Genomic DNA, 20,085 nt, shown 5'->3' with positions numbered 1-20,085 from the left:
AAGTATCGAGGTGTGCCGGGCAGCTAACTAATAAAATATGGTGCTATTTTTCTGAATTTTGATATGGCTTGTGAAATTTGCCAGCTTTTTAAAATTTGTAAATTGCAGTAGCTTCTTTCATTTTAAATAGTGTACAGCTAATTTTGTATTATTTTTCTTTAAGAGGATCCCCTTAACTAGCCCTACCCAAACTTTTGCTCTTAACCACAGTGATATTTTGCCTCCCACCTGAAGGAGGTTCACCAGTCCCCAGTGCAGATGGAAGAGTGGGCTTTGGGGTCTGGAAAAGCCTGCAGGTGCCCTCTAACATTGGTGGTAGGCTGGAGAGTGAGCAATAGCACAGCAAAGCTCCCCAAGAGTGGGTAACCAGCAGCCTGCAAAGAGGTGGTATATATCCAATGTTTTCAAAGATCAAAAAAGGGGAGAGGGCAACTCATAAGTCTCTTATTGGTAGTTCTTTTGTAATGTTTGCTGGTAGCTTTCCTTATAGCCCCATCCAAACCTGAATTTGCTGATGAGATTTCCCTCCAAATTTTAGTCCTAAGGTCATTTGTGGTGCCACCTTTGAGAGAAAGAATGCAGATGTGAACAGATGTAAGGGAGTGGGCACTATGCGGGTCCCAGAACTGGGGCAGCTACACACCTGCCTAGTCTGTTCTCCCTCCCCGTGGGCTTTTGAGCGATGGACACAGAAATGCAGCTGAAGACAAGTGGCTGTTGGTGCACCTGGACTTCAGGTTGGACCATTCTGTGTCCTCTGTGATCCTAGACCACGCCATCTCATACATTCTGGGCTGGGAATTTCCAGCGGCTACAGGGCTTTTTTTTTTTTTTTTTACAGGGCTGGATCCCAGCTTCCCTTCAGGAACTTGTGTCTTTTACTTCTCCACCTGGCGTCTGGAGTGTGAATTACAGGAAATGAGGATGAGCCTGTTCTTCCCATAGAACAAAGGGATTGCGTAGTGCACTCCCGGCAACAGGGTCTGTCAGGCATCAGAAATTCTCCTCCCAGGTCCCCTCACAGCCAACCAGGGCTCAAGCTGTTCACTGTTCTGGAGGAATCTTCATGGGGAGAGGTTCACTGAGGGGCTGCGTTGCTCAGAGGCTGTGGTGCAAACTCCAGGATTGAAGAAACTTATTGTACAGAAAGAACAAAGTCCCGTTTGGAATTCTAATAAGCAGAGGCTGAAGGAAGCAAACAGCTCCTACTGTAAGAACAGCTTGACACAGCCTGCCCTGGAGTTTCGTCAAGTTGTCTATTTGTGCTTTATGAACAGCACATACACACTAGCATGAGCGTACACACAGCCCATGTTACCTTTCCATGGGGCCACAGGCAAATTCAGATGCATTCTCTGCACAGTATACACAGAGAATGACATTCTATGTACAATGTACATGCACAATGAAATACATAGTATTTGGCGTAATGGTAGAACTTCATTGCTTCTGACATCAGGAAAAGGCGCCCTTTCAACTCTTGTGCTGCCTTGTTTGAATACACTGATTGTTTGGAATCCCACATTTGGGGTTTCCAGGCATTGGTTCTGGCCTGGCCCTGTGGATGTTTCCTTCACACCTCACAGTGATCCTCGCCAAACTCGTCTGCACCACAGCATCTTCTGGGGAGCTCCCATCCTTGCCAGTTGTCCCTGAAACTGTTACGGTTTTTTAGCCTGTGCAGTCTTCTTTTCCAGGTCATGCAAGATCCTCATCATGAAGCAGGAAAGAAAAGAAGGTGAGCAGACTGTAGTACTTCTTAAATATTGAATAGGGTGTAGGCATCTGGTGGACTGGGGCACCGGAAAAATGGCTGAGCTGTATGGGGTGATGGCGCACACCACTGGGTAAAGGAAAAGGGGGGATAAAGTTGCTACAGCACAAAGGGAGCATCTAGCTTGGGGACAGAACCTGGAGGAAGCCAGGGCCGCTCCCAGGAAAAGAAACGGCCTGCAGAGGGGAGTGAGTGCACACTTCTAGAGTAATGTTGTCAACAGAACTTTCTGTGATGATGAAATGTTCTACATCTCTGTTGCTCAATATGGTAGCCACTGGACACATGTGGTATTCGAGCACCTGAAATGTAGCTAGTGTGACTTAAGAACTGAATTCTTTTTTTCAGCTTAATAATTTTTAAAAAATTCTTATTGTGCTTTGAGTGAAAGCTTACAAACCAAGTCAGTCTCTCATACAAAAATTTATATACACCTTGCTATATACTCCTAGTTGCTCTCCCTCTAATGAGATAGCACACTCCTTCTCTCCACCCTCTATTTTCATGTCCATTCAGCCAGCTTCTGACCCTCTCTGTCCTCTCATCTCCCTTCCAGACAGTAGCGGCCCACATAGTCTCATGTGTCTACTTGAGCCAAGAAGCTCGCCCCTCACCAGTATCATTTTCTATCCTACAGTCCAGTCCAATCCCTGTCTGAAGAGTTAGCTTTGGGAATGGTTCCTGTCTTGGGCTAACAAAGGTCTGGGGACCATGACCTCTGGGGTCCTTCTAGTTTCAGTAAGACCATTAAGTCTGGTCTTTTTATGAGATTTGAGGTCTGCATCCCACTGGTCTCCTGCTCTCTCAGGAGTTCTCTGTTGTGTTAGGAACTGAATTCTTAATGTTACCAGTCCCCCAGGTCTCGCTCAGTGCGACACAGAGACATGAGTTGGGGGAAAGCTAAAGAAAACTTTATTTGATTGACCAAGCAAAGTAGCACACCAGGACCTGCATCGCCAAGATGACTCCTAGACTGGCAGGCACAGGGGTTTATATGCGGAGGTGGCAGTGTAGGGATAAGTTCTTCTTCAGGGTGTGTTCAGGGGCATGGTCCATCAGGATTGGTGGATAGCTCCTGAGATGATGCTGACATCGGGTAGGTGCAGTTGCACTGGGGCCCTGATGGAGGGAAATGGTGGCTTAGCTCCTCCCATCTACCATCCAGCGGCTGCCCTCCTCATTAATGTAAGTGTAAACAGCCACATGTGGCTACTGTATCAGACAGCACATTTCTAGAACTCGTGGTCCACTGCTGCCACCTTCCTTCTCCTTGCTCACTAAACCCCAATTTCGTTCAGGTAGTTGGAAGCCATGTGCTTTAGAGAAGGCTGAACTTCCAGGTTCTATGGGCTGGAGGCAGGTGAATCTTGATTTGTCTAAGCCAGTTACAATAATTATATTTCCCTTACTAGTGACGCAAATCCAGCCAATGGAATATAGGAGGAAGTATGTAGGAGGATTCTGAGAATGTTCCCTTTAATCTTAAAAAGGCTCATAAAGAGGGGTTGGTCCCTCTCCTGACCCTGAGATTTTTGTGGGAGGATATGATGCCTAAAGTTGCTGCAACCATCTTACGCTTAAAAACCCAGTGCCATCTACGCCACCATGGTTTCTTACGCTTAGGAGGCAACAAAAGCCAGTATGCTGAAGATGGCTGATCTAAAAGATGGAAAGAACCTGGGTTTTCACTGATATTGTCAGGCCACATTATAACCAACCTTGGAATTGTCCCACTTTCTTTGCTTTGTGAAATAACAACTCTCCTTATTAGTGAAGATATTTTGAGCTTGGTCTTCAGTTAAATGCAGTCAAAGGCATCTAACATTCTGCTTTACAGGAGGGATGGCACATATTGGCACACGGTCTGTGCTTCTGCTTCCAGTGCTAGTGCTATAAAACATAGCATTTTTTTTTCATAATTGTTCTCAAACCAATGTCCCAAGCAGCCCCTACCAATCAATTGGAGTTAGCATGTTAGATAAAGTCTGTTTGCTATTTCTGCTCTGGGGTAAAAGAACACAAGCAACTGCTTTGCCACAAACTCCCCCACGAACATTTTCTTCCCTACGATCTTGGCTAGCAATTGGGAAGTGTTCCTGTAAAATCAACAACCTATCAATATCCATTACACCAGCCCACTGAAACCATTCGAATAAACCTGAATCAGGGGAAACAGGTTTCCCTACACCCAACACCCAAGGACATAAAATAGTTACGTCTTAAATTAATGCTTGGAAGGGAAGTCACCCACACAGCAATCTTTATTTGAATATAATGGAGCAAAAATGCTCTTTTATTAATCTGATATACATTAAATATCTTTGCAGTTGTTACATGATGTTAGGTATCTGGCATATAAATGTATACACATGTCCACACTTGATAGATTTATGCTGTACACAGAGTCATACCACATGGAGCATGCCCTTTCAAAAGGATATCATGGCTATCTCAGGACATTTGTTAAAACACACTTGGTCAAACATTTTGGCAAATTGGGAATCTGACACAGAGGAGCATACCAGAAAGATGAGCTCACAACAGAACCAGCTGTATTTAAGATGAAAACTCCAGAAACCTGAAACAGAATTTATTGGAGTTCACACATGCAGCACATATATACAGTACAACATTGGTAACCAGAACATATGTAGCAGGAGATCTTACAGAGCAGTAAAAACAGAAAAGAAGAAAAGAAAAAAACACCCAAACACCAAAACCAGGACAAGACCATTGCCAAGATCTCATTGCAGAAGAGAATAGTGTAGGCTTAGAGTGTATTCAAAATGGAAGTTCACTTGAAAGAAAAAAACTCTTCTAGGACTTTATTTATAGTATCTAGACATTAGCAAACGACATATGATCTGTTCAATATGGTCTTCGGTCAGGGTGAGAAGTCCTAACTATATTTTGGATGCTAAGAAGGAATATATCAAGGAAGAACATTTTTTTTTTTAATGATTCAGAACAGAGATTATGTGCCATAAATGTAAAACAATAGTGGTGGAGATGAAATTAAACCAAGATGTCAAGTTGTATAGACGAAGGCCTGGTAAGTATCAAAGGCAAGGACCGAGTTTTCAACTTCTACCTAGGCTTCAGAGAGGAGAGACTTTGTAACTTCAGCCTAGTTTAATTTTATTTGCACAGCATAGAATAGCCAATTAACTGTATAGTTGCCCAAGGGAACAATACCCGGGGAAAGCGATCCATTTTCTGCACTATGGGCTCTGTTATGTAACAATACAAGTGCAGAAAGAAATCGTTTGTTGAAATGAGGTTGAGCTAGGTGTTTCCTTCCCTTGTGGGCAATGTTGACCCTGAAACTGACAAATGTGGCCTGGGCCTATATCACAGAAGGCCAAGGATGCCTCAGGGCTTTAGATAGTGGTATGCTGGTAACTGTTTAACAACTGGCTGCAGTAGAGGTGGGCTGATTTGTAGCGTTGCCCATTTCTGTGGTGTAAATAGTCCCACCATGGCTAATTTCACGCTACATACCTGATGTCACTGAGCTTGGAGCTAGGACGATACTTACAGCAATATATTATTATACAGTATTTCTACCATATGGATACAACAGGCAAAATTACTTCAAGAGCATAGATAATAGTAAAATTAGTAAAATAATTAGAAAGTGATGAGTTTTGCAGATTTATTACATTTATTTTAAAATATAATTTGTTTATATAATTTTTAATAATGGTTATATTTAACAACTCCTGTTAACCCATTGCCGTCGAGTTGATTCTGACTCAAAAAAAAAATCACCCTAAATTCCTGAAATGTTAGCAATTAGCTCTGATGAGCTGGTTTGACCCTGTTCCAATACACCACTGGCTCTTGATGACCTTAGCCTCTGAGAGCAAGCTCGGCCAGTCATTCTCCAGGCACCTGAAAGCTGCTTAGGAAGCTGCCCCACTGCTTCTGGGGTAGGTCACTAGCCTGATGTTGAACTCTTCCTGAGTCTGAATAGAGGGCTGAGGGCTGCTTTCTCCTTCTCCAAGTTCTGTGCACTCTTGGCTCTAGTGGGGAGCATGAACGTGGTAGGATAGGCAGAGAGCAGGCAACCTCTGCAATTTCAGTTTCTGCCAGCATGGGGAGATGCTATTTACATTCCACTGGCCAATGAATTGAGAACCTAGCTGAGAACTATCTTTCAGGGTCAAATGCTGAGCCCTCAGGCTTCTGCCCCACAGATGGGCCCCTCTCAGGTTTCATGCCAACTGTGCGCATCCTATCATGCCACAGGAGTGCAGAAGCAGCTGGAAATCTAGCTCTGTATAGGCAGCTGTGTGCAAAGCCAACAGTCTCGTGCTCACATGCCCCTGCCCACTCCTGTTCTCTACACTCTCCATCTTCTGAGTCTCCAGGGTTGGCAAGGATGGGCACATCCTAAGTGCCCCAGTAGAGCTTGGCCTTGCCTTGAACATTGCTAGAGTCAAGATCAGGTGAGAGTAGAGAAGGAGGAAGAAGAAGAGAAAGGAATTGAGTGTGTTCTGCTGGGAGGGAGTAAAAAGGAGGGAGCTAGTGGGGGGTGGGTCAAGGAAATTGGGTTTCTAAAAGGTGAGGGGTAGAGGGTCACTAACAACTACACTCTCTGCTCTGCCTCCCCTCTGGCCCCAGAGCCCCAAAGGTCCTTTGCAGCTTCAAGACACTGTGCAACTACCATGCACTGTTTTTCAATTGAAATCTGAAAATGCCCTGGCCACTTACTGTCAGAACCTGTTTTCTGGGTGGCAAGGGAAAAGCTGCTTTAGGGTATCTGCAATTTTGCAAAGACAGTTTGACTCACTCACGAATCTTCAAAATCAGAAAGGGGACATGCGGAAGGCTGAGGCCAGGGGAAGTGGCAGCAGCTGTGGGATTTGCTGACTCTGCTTCAGAGGGAAAAGTCCAGCAGTGCCCGCTCACTTGGGAACAGGCTTCCCAGCCCGCTGTCTAGTTCCAGGCCAGGAAGATAACACCTCCAAAGAAACTGGGACTTTATGAATAAGCATCTCTATAAAGATGAGGCTATCTTTGCTGTGGATTCTTTCCTTTGAATAACAATGTAATTTCCTGATGAGACATTTAAAAAAAATATAGCATATATGTGGCTCCATTTTTCTCATTTTCCAAGTACTGGTTCAGTAGTCTTTCTAAGAAAGGCCCAGCAATTGAGGGGCTTTCTATTCCTGTCAAAGGTATTTACAGTTACCAAATAATTTCTGTACTTCCTGTTATAGCCTATTAAAAATGAAAAACAAAAAACCAAACCCACCTCTGTTGAGTTGATTCTCATAGTGACCCTACAGAACAGGGTAGAACTGCCCCATAGAGCTTCCCAAGCTGTAAATCTTTACAGAAGCAGTCTGCCACATCTTTCTCCTGCAGAGCAGCTGGTGGGTTCGAACCGGTGACCTTTTAATTAGCAGCCAAACACTTAACCACTGTGCCACCAGGACTCCTTCTATAGGCTATTACTTGTTTTAAATTTGGAAAAATAACTCTTATGTTATGGGGTGGGGGTGGTTAAAATGTAATAGGGATCAACATGCAACTGTTTCTTTCACCCCCCCTCCCCATTTTCCCTAACCTCATTTAAGTCCTGCAAAGATCTCTACAAAGTATAGTGCCTCCTCGATATCTAGCACACAGGAAATGCTCTATATTTATTGAATATCCATATGAAATGACAAGAGATCAGTAAATGCTCCATCCAGCTCTTTTCCTCCACCTAACCCTGCTAGCCTGAAACAAGGGCCTAAACAGAATCATGAACTAGGTCCTTGTAACTCAAAATCCTGGGGTTACTAAACTGGATATTGGTTTGCTAGATAAAGACAGAAAGAAACCATGGCAATGGCTGTCTGGTTGGTGACAGACAGCCGACAAGAGGAATGGTCAACATTTAGAGCAAAAGAACATTACATAGGAAACTGTCAACTCCAAGCCTGAAACAGTGAAGGGACACCCAATACATTTAGGGGATACTAACAATTTTCTTTCCTCGACATTACATATATCACAAGAGAAAAAAAAAAAGAGAGAGAAGCGTTACTCAAAACACAGACTTTGCTCAGCAGAACAAAAAACCCCAAGAAATGTATAGTCCACTTCAGAGTACCCTACTGTGTAGATTTCTTTTTGCCGTTGCAACATGATTGGTGTTTTTGTCGGTTTGGTGACTGGATTAAGTTTGGCACGATATGGGAGTTAAAGGAAAGGAGATATACAGCCAATACGCCCTTGACAACCAGTCTGTTCTCTTTCTATAATTCTAGATGAAGGTGAAGTTTAGACCTTCCTGGCTTTGGAGCCTTTGATACATGAGCAGGTGAGGTGCTTTATTGGAGAAAGAGGTAAAGGCCATTTTAATATTAAACAGAACATAATGAGAGACTATCACAATCTATTTTGGTTGGCAGAAGGACTCAGAAGGGGTTCTCATGGAATGCCCTCGTCTCTTCATTGGAACCTTCTCAATGGATATCTTCGACTCTCTACACTTCCTTTGCCTTTTCTACCTGTATTTCTTTTCCTGCTTCCCCCTTGATATCTTGAAAAACAGCTAAATAATTTTGGGTGCAAACCTGAACTCTGATTTGGTGAGATTTGTAAATAAAGGCTCATTTGTCCACTTAGGTGAAACCACTAAAAACTGCTTCTGGATGCCCAGGCCTATCTGAGGTACAAGCAGTCAAGAGAGCTATGGGCCTTTGTGATAATATCATGATCAGACTCATCTAATGGCATAAGTCTGGCAGGGCAGGTCCCCCTCCTGGATGGGCAAATACAACTGTCAAGCTGGCGCTGAGATCATGCTCAGGATTCTAAGAAGCTGGCGGCACAAACAATGCGGGAACTACGTTTTCTGGCCTATTCCACAGGGGCTTCCTAAACAACTTCCTGAGCTCCTTTTATGCTTGCCTCTTTCTTAATTTTTAAGTTTATAAACTAAACCTATTTAGTACTTATAAGGGTGGGTTTACTACTGGAAGAAGCCAGATCATAAGATGAAGCTATTTTGATGACAATCCTCTAGAACCTTAGAGAGCAAACTATTTCCACTTCTTTACTCCATAGACAAGGAAACTGAGCACCAGAGTGTTAAATGACTTACACTCTTTCTGGCAAGAACTGGGTCTCACTGTGGAGCCTGGGCTAGGACCCATGTCTTGTCTACCAGGTGAGTACGCTGAGTGTAAGATGATCCCTGGCTGCTGGGTTTGGCTTCCAAGGCAGCAAGACCCAATATGAGTTGGGTGCCTTGAGATCCAATGTGCCTAGGGTGTAATTTGGTACAGGATATACGATTAGGAGCAGTTGATTTTTTTCCTACTGAGAAGACCCAATGATAGTAATAGGATTTGGGGGGAATTCTCGATTGATTCTAAAGAGCTATGGGGAAATTCTGGATAGAAAAGGAGTTGGAAGTCCTGGAGTGAGTGGGAATGACTCATTCCTAGGCTTTCATATTTCATATACTCTCATTTCCTTTCTAATTTAGATGAAATGAGCTGTTAGTTGCATGTCCCTTTGCCTGTGGCCTGCTACACTGATAGAACTGAGAGTTTCTATTTATCTCATGGCTGTGTCTTAATCTCCTGCTAAATCCAGAACAAGCCAGACAGGCCACACCACATACTTTGGAAACAACTTGAGCTTTCTCAAAAAATAAGATGATGGAAACAATGTGAGGGAGGCAGAGAAAACTACATTTAAGGTGGAAAAGGAGATGGCCAAGAAGGTTTGTGACCACAGACTGTCCAGGAGATTAGAATAGATCCCTCTTGGGCCATCTTGGAGGCTTGGATTACATGACAAGAAGGTCAGGAATGGACCTTCTCAAGGGCACATGTGGTGGCAGGTCTCACGAAGGGGGGTTCTGCTGTTTTTTTCTATGCTGACCCAATCCAGCATTTAAATAAAATCCTGCCTAAATTGTGTTCTGCAGCTTGGGAGATACTTTATGCATTTGGACCTGCAATGGACATTAGACATTTCTGAAAGAAACCATAGTCCAGTAAGAAAATCAACTACCAAGGAAGACTAGAGAGAGTGACATCCCCATGCCCGTTTCTATTTCTGTCTTACATGGCCTGATGGAAATGCACATCTTACTTTTACAGCTATTTCTGCACATGTTAAAAAAAAAAAAGAAAAAAAATTTTTTTTTTTTTTTTTTTTTTAACATGTTACATTCACCTAAAAAACCTACTCAGGTTCCCAAATATGTCTTTTTTAAGAAGACAAATCAAAGGGTAGATAGGTGGGGAAAACAAGTACTTAAGAAAGAAGAATAACATACCAGGTGCCTTCTTGGGTTATTTGACCATTGTCTTTGTTCTCCATGAATATTATGGGAGGCAGAAACGAGAGCTTCTTCAGGTTTTTCCCCCCATTCGTTGGATATCTTTCCAAAGATCTCGTCTAGTCTTTATTGATTTTCCTTCTTACTGCCATCTTTGCAGTTTTTGGGTTGAGTTCTCCTGATGTTCTGGCCCTGAGCACTTATCCCTAGGGAACCACCCTCTCCCTGCCATTCCCCAATACCAGGCTGCCCCCCCCGCCCCCACCAAAGCGAATTACTTCAAGGGGGAGTAGATTAATGGCTCACATTAATGAAAGAAGTTTTTCAGAGTCTCAGCTTTGTAGCCGGGAGCTCTAGGAAGGGGCCATTAGGAAGGACAGGGGGAGACAGAGGGGCCTCTGGGGAATTAAGACATCTTTGAATGTAATGAGTATTGGAAACAAAGGCTCTCTCCCTTCCTGAAGGCCCCAGGGCTGTTACCGTGCTGGAAATGCCAATCTTAAGTAACAAGGATCACGCTCTAGCCAGACACAGAGAGTTAAAGAAGGAATATTGTTTAAATATGGGATTTACTACTGGCTGTTGGTCACTGCAGCAAGTCTACTTGGAGGTTTCAGATTTCAAAGAAGATGTGTAAAAAATAGGAGCTTGGGGGAGGGGCAGACTAGAGAGGTGAGAAGGTCATATAGCTGACAGCTGGCCTCTGGGAGTGTCCTGCTGACCCCGCCTTTCCCAGGCCCAGGCAGATTCCAGAGGTAAAATGAGCAGCCAATCAGCTACCATGAGAGGCTGCGTCTCGAGAGGGCCCCTCAGGGAGTAGAGGCGAGCTGTGATTTTACACAAAGACAGCAGCCAGCAGCACACTCTGGGCTGTGTTTCTGGCCCCTGCACTTGCCCAGCAGAAGCTGGTGAAATAGGATGGGGATACCAGCTAGGGAGTCAAATGCCAATTACCTGGTGCAGTGCCTGAGAAAAGAAGTACCTTCAAGGTACTATTTTGCATTTCTAAATAGCTTTAGGTGTGACTTTCTTCCCAACTTACCATTTACAACTACGTTGACCAGACTGCAACAGTTTTTTTTAAATCAGGATCCTGCTGGCATAAATGGTTTGTTCTGGACGACTAACTGAAAAATTGGTGATTTGAGCCTGCCCAGCCACTCTTCGAAAGAAAGTCCTGGTGATCTGCTTCCATAAAGATTACAGCCAAGAAAACTCTATGTAGCAGTTCTACTCTGCAACACATGGGGTCACCATGAGTTGGAATGGACTCGATGGCAATGAGTTTGGTTTTTCTTGGTTTAGATATTGACTGACAATTTCTAGACTAGAGACAGTTTGAGTGATGTGGCAGAAGCAGGTAGGCAGAAACAGTTTTTAGGAAGTGGCTTTTTCTTCCCTAAATCAGCTATTTGGCAAGATCAAGGGCAGCTTCCCAGGGGTAAATGGAAGCAGAAGACTGCTCTCTGATTTCCAAACATTCTGAACCACATGCTACAATCACAGACACTATAATAGCCCTTTCTCCTCATAACTTCCAGAAGTTTAAGTGGGTTTTCTGACAGATATCTTGCTGATGCAGCTTGCCACTAACTGCAGAGCCTTTTTTTTTTTTTTTGTCAGCAGAGTCACCTTAATTGTCAGTCTGCTAGAGCCCCACCCAGCTGTTTGGTACCACATGGTTTTCTGTGGAAGGCTCTGCTTCCACAGAAGGTCACAGTGAGAAAGCCTGGGTGTCCTTTTCTAAGTAAACAGGAAATATCATTTTGCTAGAAAAAAAAAAAAAAAAGAATCCCTCTCCTCAGCACAAATGCAATAATATGCCAACTTATCTTTCCTGTTAATTTGAATTAGCAGCAGGGCCTATTTCTTACACCAGCACAGTCCTCTTCTTGGCTTCTCAGCCTTCAGCGAGCAGACTCTTAGGGAGCCCTGGCTAACTAAGGACATTTTAGAAATCCTGCCACAAATTTTGGTGAGGGAGTAGCATCAGAGTTAGGAAAGGTAACAATGCATGAAAAGGAAAAATTGTGCAAAATCACATTGAAGGGTCAAGATTGTATGCATCTAAATTTTAATCACAGCAAAAGAGTTTGTGTTCTGATCCCTGACCACCTTTCTATGTATGAAAAATCTGAAGCCTTTGAGTCAGTCAGGAGAGTTGATACATGGCAGCAGAAAGAAACACGGGGTGGATGGCTTTGTTTCCCATTACATCAGAACCTGGGTTCGTGTGTCGGGCAGGCGCAGCCCCACCAGTCCTCCACACACGAGCACGGTAGAAGCCAGCAGGATGGGGATTGCTTTGGTGATGCCCACCAGGGAGCCGAATATTAAGTTTCCAAGGACGGCTGCTGCTTTGCATAGAGCATTCAAGTAGCCAAAGCCTGTAGCCCTGCGAAGCAAAGAGACACAGACAAGGTTGAGAAAGTGGCTTGCAGGATTCCAACTGTACACAAATGTCCTATAGTTTTCCAATGATCTTCAGGGAGATTGTATTGTATATTACTGGAACAATTAATTAAGTACTTGTTAGCAAATCCAGGGGTAGAGAACCCCGCTGCTGGTATTGTTCTCTCAATTCTCTGGTGACCTCCTCACCACCTCTACTGAATGTTATTCTGCCCACGGGCTCCAGTTTACTGCAGATAGAAAAGGGAAAACAAACTTCTCTTCTCTCTAGGCCCAGTGAAGCTGGAAGAAAGGATATCCTAAATTAAAACTTTAATCTTAGCCCATGCAAGCCCTCCTTTTGGGAAAGAAGCAGGCATGACACACAGTACATTAAAGAGGCAGGTCCCCTCTGCCCTATGTGGACGAGGTGGAACACTCTTATACCACGCAAAGGGTGGGGAGGGCAGCAGAATACAGGGATTGAGCAGCTCCTCATCTCTTTACAGGACTGACTTGTTATTCTGTTTTGTGGATTCTCAGAATTTTCAGAAACACCCATATTTAAAAGAAAATATAATTTTTACTTCAGAGTTAAATAAAAATGTGTAACAGATTTCTTTTAAAAATTGTTTTATTGTAGTAAAAAAATACATCTAAAAATTTGCAAATTCAACTTTCTACTTGCACAATTCCGTGACGTTGGTTACAACCATCATCTTGTGAAACCATCACCGCTATCCATTTCCAAACTATTCCACCGCTGTGAATGTCAGTGGCCCCTAAGCTAAGACTCCCCCTTTGTCCCCTCCTACCCACCTCTGGTAACCGATAATAAACTTTGATCTCCATATATTTGCCTATTTTATATAAATGGGATTATATAATATTTGTCCTTTTGTGACTCACTTATTTCACTTAGCATAATGTTTTCAAGGTTCATCTGTGTCCTAACATGTATCAAAACAAACAAACCAAACCTGTTGCTGTCAAGTCTATTTTGATTCATAGTGACCCTATAGAGATTGGAACTGCCAACCTTTTGGTTAGCAGCCATAGCTCCTAACCACTATGACACCAGGGTTTCCATCACATGTACCAGGACTTCATTTTTCTTTATGGCAGAGTAATATTCCATTGTATATATATATATATATAAATATATATATATATACACTATATATTTCTTTGGATTGTTTTTTACTCCCTATTTCTTCCCATTAGCGTGATTAATGTGCTAGGTTTTAACTAATTAAAGTCCATGCAATTTTCAAAGGAAACTAGGGATGACTGAATGGTAGCCCTCATCTCTAAGGTACCACAGGGGTCTCCCCACATGTGTTTTGGCGGTAGGCAGAACCTGAACACTGAATTAGGTGGACCATCAATGAGCCAATATAACATTCTTATATTCTCATCAGAGTTCCACGTGGGAAATCGAGTCCAGGAGAATACTGCAGAAGAGGATCAGATTGTGGGCCTACAGGAGCTCTTGCTTACTCAACCTGCTGGAATTTAAGATGTGCAGCAATTAAATAAGACATACCTCATTTCCTAAGACATTCTTTGGGAAAAAAAGATGTTACTATCTTAAAAAAAAAAAAATTACTATCTTACTATACATGTATTGAACATGATTTTACTGCATCTTGTAGGAGGGAAACTTAATAAGAGTACAGTAGGCCTCTAATATCAGGAGATAACATGAATTTTCTTCTGCCTTTATGCCAGTTCACTGCTTTACGTCTGTCACTCAGAACCTGAATGTATTACAGGCCATTAGATGCAGGGTAATTGTAGAATACTTTTCTTCCTCTAGGAAAATGAACCTTCTATGCTGCAAAATGCAGCATTTAGTATGAATGGTTCTCTGACTGATTTGTAAATTTGTAAGTGCAAGGTTTTTCTTGGACAAGTCACAACAACTACTCTTCACTACTTGTGCTATTTCTAGTGATGTTTCCTGTAGTATGTGTGCTCCTCCGGAACTAAGATGCTTATCGTGGTTATTGTCCAACTGTCACCCTTCCCATGCCACAGGGAAGGAATGCTCCTCCTTGTGCTTCATGAACCAAGCCCAGGACTGAGTGCCGGGCCAATGGTTTCACTGATTAGAATAGACCTAATAACGGATGCAGCACTGGAAGTGCTCACTTGTCTATACCAAGAAATTTGGAAGACAGCTACCTGGCCAACTGACTAGAAAAGATCCATATTTATGCCTGTTCCCAAGAAAGGTGATCCAACCAAATGTGGAAATTATCAAACAATATTAATATCACATGCAAGCAAAATTTTGCCGAAGATCATCCAAAAGTGGCTACAGCAGTATATCGACAGGGAACTGTCAGAAATTCAAGTTGGATTTAGAAGAGGTCATGGAACCAGGGGTTTCACTGCTGATGTCAGATGAATCCTGGCTGGTGGCAGAGAATACCAGAAGGATGTTTACCTGTGTTTCATTGACTATGCTAAGGCATTCGACTGTGTGGATCATAACAAATTATGGATAACATTGCGAAGAATGGGAATTCCAGAACACTTAATTGTGCTCATGAGGAATCTGTACATGGATCAAGAGGCAGTCGTTGGAACAGAAGGAGGGAATACTGCAGGGTTTAAAGTCAGGAAAGGTGTCCATCAGGGTTGTATCATTTCATCACACCTATTCAATCTGTATACTGAACAAATAATCTGAGAAGCTGGACTATATGAAGAAGAATGGTGCATCAGGATTGTAGGAAGACTCATTAACGACCTGCGTTATGCAGATGACACAACCTCACTTGCTGAAAGTGAAGAGGCCTTGAAACACTTACTTATGAAGATCAAAGACCACAGCCTTCAGTCTGGATTGCACTTCAACATAAAGAAAACAAAAATCCTCACAACTGGACCAATGAGCAACATCATGATAAATGGAGAAAAGATTGACGTTGTCCAGGATTTCATTTTACTTGGATCCACAATCAACACCTATGGAAGTAGCAGTCAGGAAATCAAAAGACGAATTGCATTAAGCAAATGGGCTGCAAAAGATCATTTTAAAGTGTTGTAAAGCGAGGACGTCACCTTGAGGACTAAGGTGCACCTGACTCAAGCCATAGTGTTTTCAATTGCCTCATATGCATGCGAAAGCTGGACAAGGAATAAGGAAGACTGAAAAAAAATTGACGCCTTTGAATTGTAGTGTTGGAGAAGAACACTGAATATACCATAAACTGCCAAAAGAATGAACAAATCTGTCTTGGAAGAAGTACAACCAGAACGCTCCTCAGAAGGAAGGATGGCGAGACTATGTCTTATATACTTTGTACATGTTATCAGGAGGGACCAGTCCCTGGAAAAGGACATCATGCTTGGTAAAGTAGAGGGTTTGTGAAAAAGAGGAAGAACCTCAACAAGATGGATTGACACACTGGCTGCAACAATGGGTTCAAGCATAGCAACAACTGTGAGGATGACACAGGACCAGGCAGTGTTTCATTCTGTTGTGCATAGGATTGCTATGAGTTAGGACCAACTCAACGGCACCTAACAACAATAACAACAACGACAATAAAGGCAACAAACACTGGCTTTCTTTTCGATCAAGACATCTGCAAAGCAGAGTAAGCAGGCTCCTGAAGTTGCCAAGCTGCAAAGGGGGTGCTATGGATTGAATCGTGTCCCCACAAAATAGATATTGAAATTCAGGCTATATGTTGTTATGATTGAATCATGAAATTAAATCAGTTGGCTTGGGCTTAGCAGATTACCTTCTGTAATGTGTCTAATGTAATGCAATCTCTTTCGGCAATGCAGTCCGGTGTAATGTAATCAATCAGTTGAGGTCATACCCACGTAGGATAGATTATAAACCTAATCACTTCTAAGTTGTAAAAAATGCAGATTAGACACATAGGCACATATGCACGCGCACACAGGGGAAGACAGGCGCCATGTGAGGATTGCCAAGGAATGAATGAATGCCCAGGGATACTGACAAGGAAAGAATCCACACAGCTGTGATCCTGATTTGGACTTTACCCTCCTGACCTATGAGAAAATAAATGTCTGTTCTTTGAAGATACCCACTTGTGGTATTTCTGTTACAGCAGCACTAGGAAACTAAGACAGAGCACGTAATGGAATTTCTGTGAGAAATGGGAACTTCCTGAGAAGTGCATAAGCTAATTTTGAATTCTTACTGTTTTTGTTTGTTTTTTCAAAAAAAGACAAATAATGGCAAAAATCGCCAAAAATATAAGGAGATTTAGTATACTGAGAAGCGCTTTAAACATGAAATTCTTTGAGGTTACATTGCTGGGCACCAAGGTGACTCAAGTGGAATGATGCCATCACCCCTCCCCTACCCCCATGGAGATGATCTCAGGAGGCTGAGCTCTCTTTTTGCTGGTTTGAACAAAAAAAGAAAAAATTTACATTTTAGTTTCTAGATTCTAAAGTAGTAAACTACAAACTACATTTTATGGTGGTAAGATAAGCAGTGTTGTCCTATGGAAAATGGCTAGTCGTATGTTACAGATAAGAGAGGAAAACATTCTTCTGTCATGAAGAAGTCTCTCAAAGCTGAAACTACAGAATGACCAACCTAGGATTTATATCTGGGTTAAAACAACCATATACTCTCAAGCTACAAATCTCTGGGATAACTCGGAACAGGGTGTAACATACAGGCGGGCTTTCTCCTTATATCACTAACTGTAACCAAGAGACGGACCGCCTCCCTTGATTTCTGGGTGGCACTAAGACAGCCACATCAGAGCACCTGGTACTTGGGGCTTCTAAAAAAGACCATCAAGTTCTTCCTAAAAATCTTCGTTTTTCATTTACAAAGCACAGGCTGTTCTTCAGATGAAAGTCTGGTGTGGCTGCAAAGCATACAGCTTCCTTAAATTCGTGTTGGCATTTGGGATGTGACTGCCCTTTCTTTGGATATGTAAATTATTTCTTCAAATATTTGCAGCTGGAGGGGGGGTATTTTCTATGCACCAGAGGCACAGCTGTATTAAAAATTCATTCACAAAGTGACTCTCCCTTGGGGGTTTTCTGTTTATAAAGTAAACCATCTCTAGTTCACTTAGTCTCTTGCTCTTAAAAAAAAAAAAAAACCCACTTGCCACTGAGTTGACTCCAATGCATGGCAACCCCACATGTGTCAGAGAAGAACTGTGCTCCACAGGGTTTTCAACAGCTGAATTTTCAGATGTAGATCACCAGGCTTTTCTTTCAAGTTGCCTCTAGTTGGACCTGAACCTCCAATCTTTTGGTTAGCAGTTGAGCACGGTAACCATTTGCACCACTCAGAGACTCTGCTTTTACTTAAAGGAAGGGCATTAACTTTTGCAGACACGCAAAGCATGATAAAGCCCTTTGCTGGTGGGGAGCTGAAAGCTTGAAGAGCCCTGGCTTCTCAGCAGCAGGACAAACCACTGCATTCTTTTTCACAAACCAAAGACTCTTTCCAGCCTTGCCTTCTCATGATCAACAAGCACCAAGGGAAAGAATGAAATGGTCTATTATCTCTCTATAAAAGCTCTACCCCTTGCTCAGCAGACTCTCCAGCCAGAATCTTTTGTTCTCAACTTATTTAAATCTTTTAAATGTATAATCTTTCCCCCAAACAGTAGCCTGTGACTGCAGCAGCCCCGTCCCCCATTCCATTAGGCAGCTCCCTCCCTGCTCCATTAACTCCCTCCTTCTGAGAAAAGCATGCGGGTGTATAGTGTTGGTTTGCTGCAACACTTAGGCTCAGCTGATGGGTAATGTGGCCGCCAGAGTATCCCCTGCCTGCAGCTGGCCTGCAGCACCTTCTCTGGGGCTTTCACAATATAGTGAGTACTAGTATCTGATCCCAAAAGAAGAAGAATTGATGACTTTGAACTATGGTGCTGGTGAAGAATATTGAATATACCATGGACTGCCAAAAGAACTAACATATCTGTCTTGGAAGAAGTACAGCCAGAATGTTCCTTAGAAACAAGGATGGCAAGACTTGGTCTCATAATTTGGAGATGTTATCAGGAGGGACAAGTCCCTGGAAAAGGTCATCATGCTTGGTAAAGTAGAGGGTCAGCGAAAAAGAGGAGGACCCTCAACAAGACTGACTGACACAGTGACTGCAACAATGGGCTCAAACATAGCAACGATCATGAGGATGGCGCAGGACCTGGCAGTGTTTCGCTCTGTTGTACATGGGGTCGCTATGAGTTGGAACCAACTTGATGGCACCTAACAAAGGTAGGTATCGGTTACAAAGGTATAGGTTCCCGCAAAGATTTCTGTCTAGGAAACCCTATGGGGCAGGTCTACTCTGCCCTATAAGGTTGCTGTGAGTCAGAGCTGACTCGACAACACACAAGAGCAAGGAGTTCATTTTTGTCTTTTTTATTTTTTAATTGGTGATTAGGAAAAGAAAAGTGCTGGCTCCATTTTAGAGTTTTGCCCTCTCATCCTGCCTCTTTCTTATTTGGTTTTTCTGATTTCAGTGCAGTGCCAGGCATGGTTGTTTTCAGCACCACCCCCCTCAACCCCCTGAAGAAGCACAAAAAAATCAAACCTGTTGCCATTGAGTCAATTCTGACTCATAAGGCCCCTATATGACAGAGTAGAAATGCCCCATAAGGTTTCCATGGAGCAGCTAGTGGATTTGAACTGCCAACCTTTTGGTTAGCAACCATAGGTCTTAACCACTGCATTACCAAGGCCCTATAAAAAAAAATTTTTTTTTATGAAGACACAAGGGATGCTGAATAATGGCAGCACTTAGGGCAATGCCTGGTGTGTGGTAGGCACTAAGCAAGTATTAGCCATTGTGTGGGACACTGGCTGAAATATCTGCCCCATCAACTGATAATTATCAAGAAAGAAACAAAATATTAAGTTTAAAAAAGGTCTAAAATAGTGCAGATCCAGACTCAGCTCATGGAATATCCCTGCTCATGGGTAAAGTGTGAGCATTCTACTTTGTCTAGGCTCAACTATGAGAAAGGAACTTTTTCTGTACAACCCAGTCAAGTCATAGGTAGAAGTTATGAAAGGAATACTCAAGACTCAGCATGGGGCACTTTGGAAAGTACAAAAAAACCTCAAAACACCAAATGTGTTGCCATCGAGTTGATTTTGACTCATAGCAACCCTATAGGAACGACTAGAACTGCCCCATAGGGTTTCCGAGGAGTGGCTGGTAGATTTGAACTGCTGCACTTTTGGTTAGCAGTGGAGCTCTTAACCACTGCGCTACCAGAGCTCCTTGGAAAATACTGGCAGCCTAAATCAGGAATACATTGTAATCTGAAAAGTCACCTATAAGTTGGTCAGTTTCCTCACATCATGGCTAGTTTCCTGGGTTAACCTAAAAAAGCTATTTTATCCCAGAATGTATCTGAGCAATTGGACTACAGTGCTAAGAGCACTAAAAACTCCTTGAACATCTGTTAATAAGCATATAAGCAAATTTGTCATTAATATTCTCTGAATTTGTATATTCTCCTACTTAATCATTCATTAAGCATCTATTATGTGCCAAGCGCTACACTAGGTACCAAACTCAAACCAAACTAAACCCACTGCTGTTGAGTCGATTCCAACTCACATGAGGTACTAGGACCCTGAAGTTAAC

General features: G+C 42.8%; 1 protein-coding gene across 3 annotated transcripts in view; it reads right to left on the bottom strand.

The window, feature by feature from the left end:
* Window positions 1-9,956: 9,956 nt before the first annotated feature.
* SV2C (synaptic vesicle glycoprotein 2C) overlaps window positions 9,957-20,085 on the bottom strand; it is a 267,450-nt gene continuing 257,321 nt past the window's right edge. For all 3 annotated transcript variants that reach the window (XM_049865919.1, XM_049865928.1, XM_049865936.1), the window contains one exon: window positions 9,957-12,465. In XM_049865919.1, the coding sequence (XP_049721876.1) occupies window positions 12,282-12,465 (184 nt within the window). In that variant the 3' untranslated portion in view covers window positions 9,957-12,281. The remainder of the gene's footprint in view (window positions 12,466-20,085) is intronic.

This window comes from Elephas maximus, chromosome 2 (genome assembly GCF_024166365.1).
Source record: "Elephas maximus indicus isolate mEleMax1 chromosome 2, mEleMax1 primary haplotype, whole genome shotgun sequence".
In the NCBI taxonomy this organism is placed as follows: domain Eukaryota; kingdom Metazoa; phylum Chordata; class Mammalia; order Proboscidea; family Elephantidae; genus Elephas; species Elephas maximus.
This window is presented reverse-complemented; position numbering and strand designations above follow the sequence as displayed.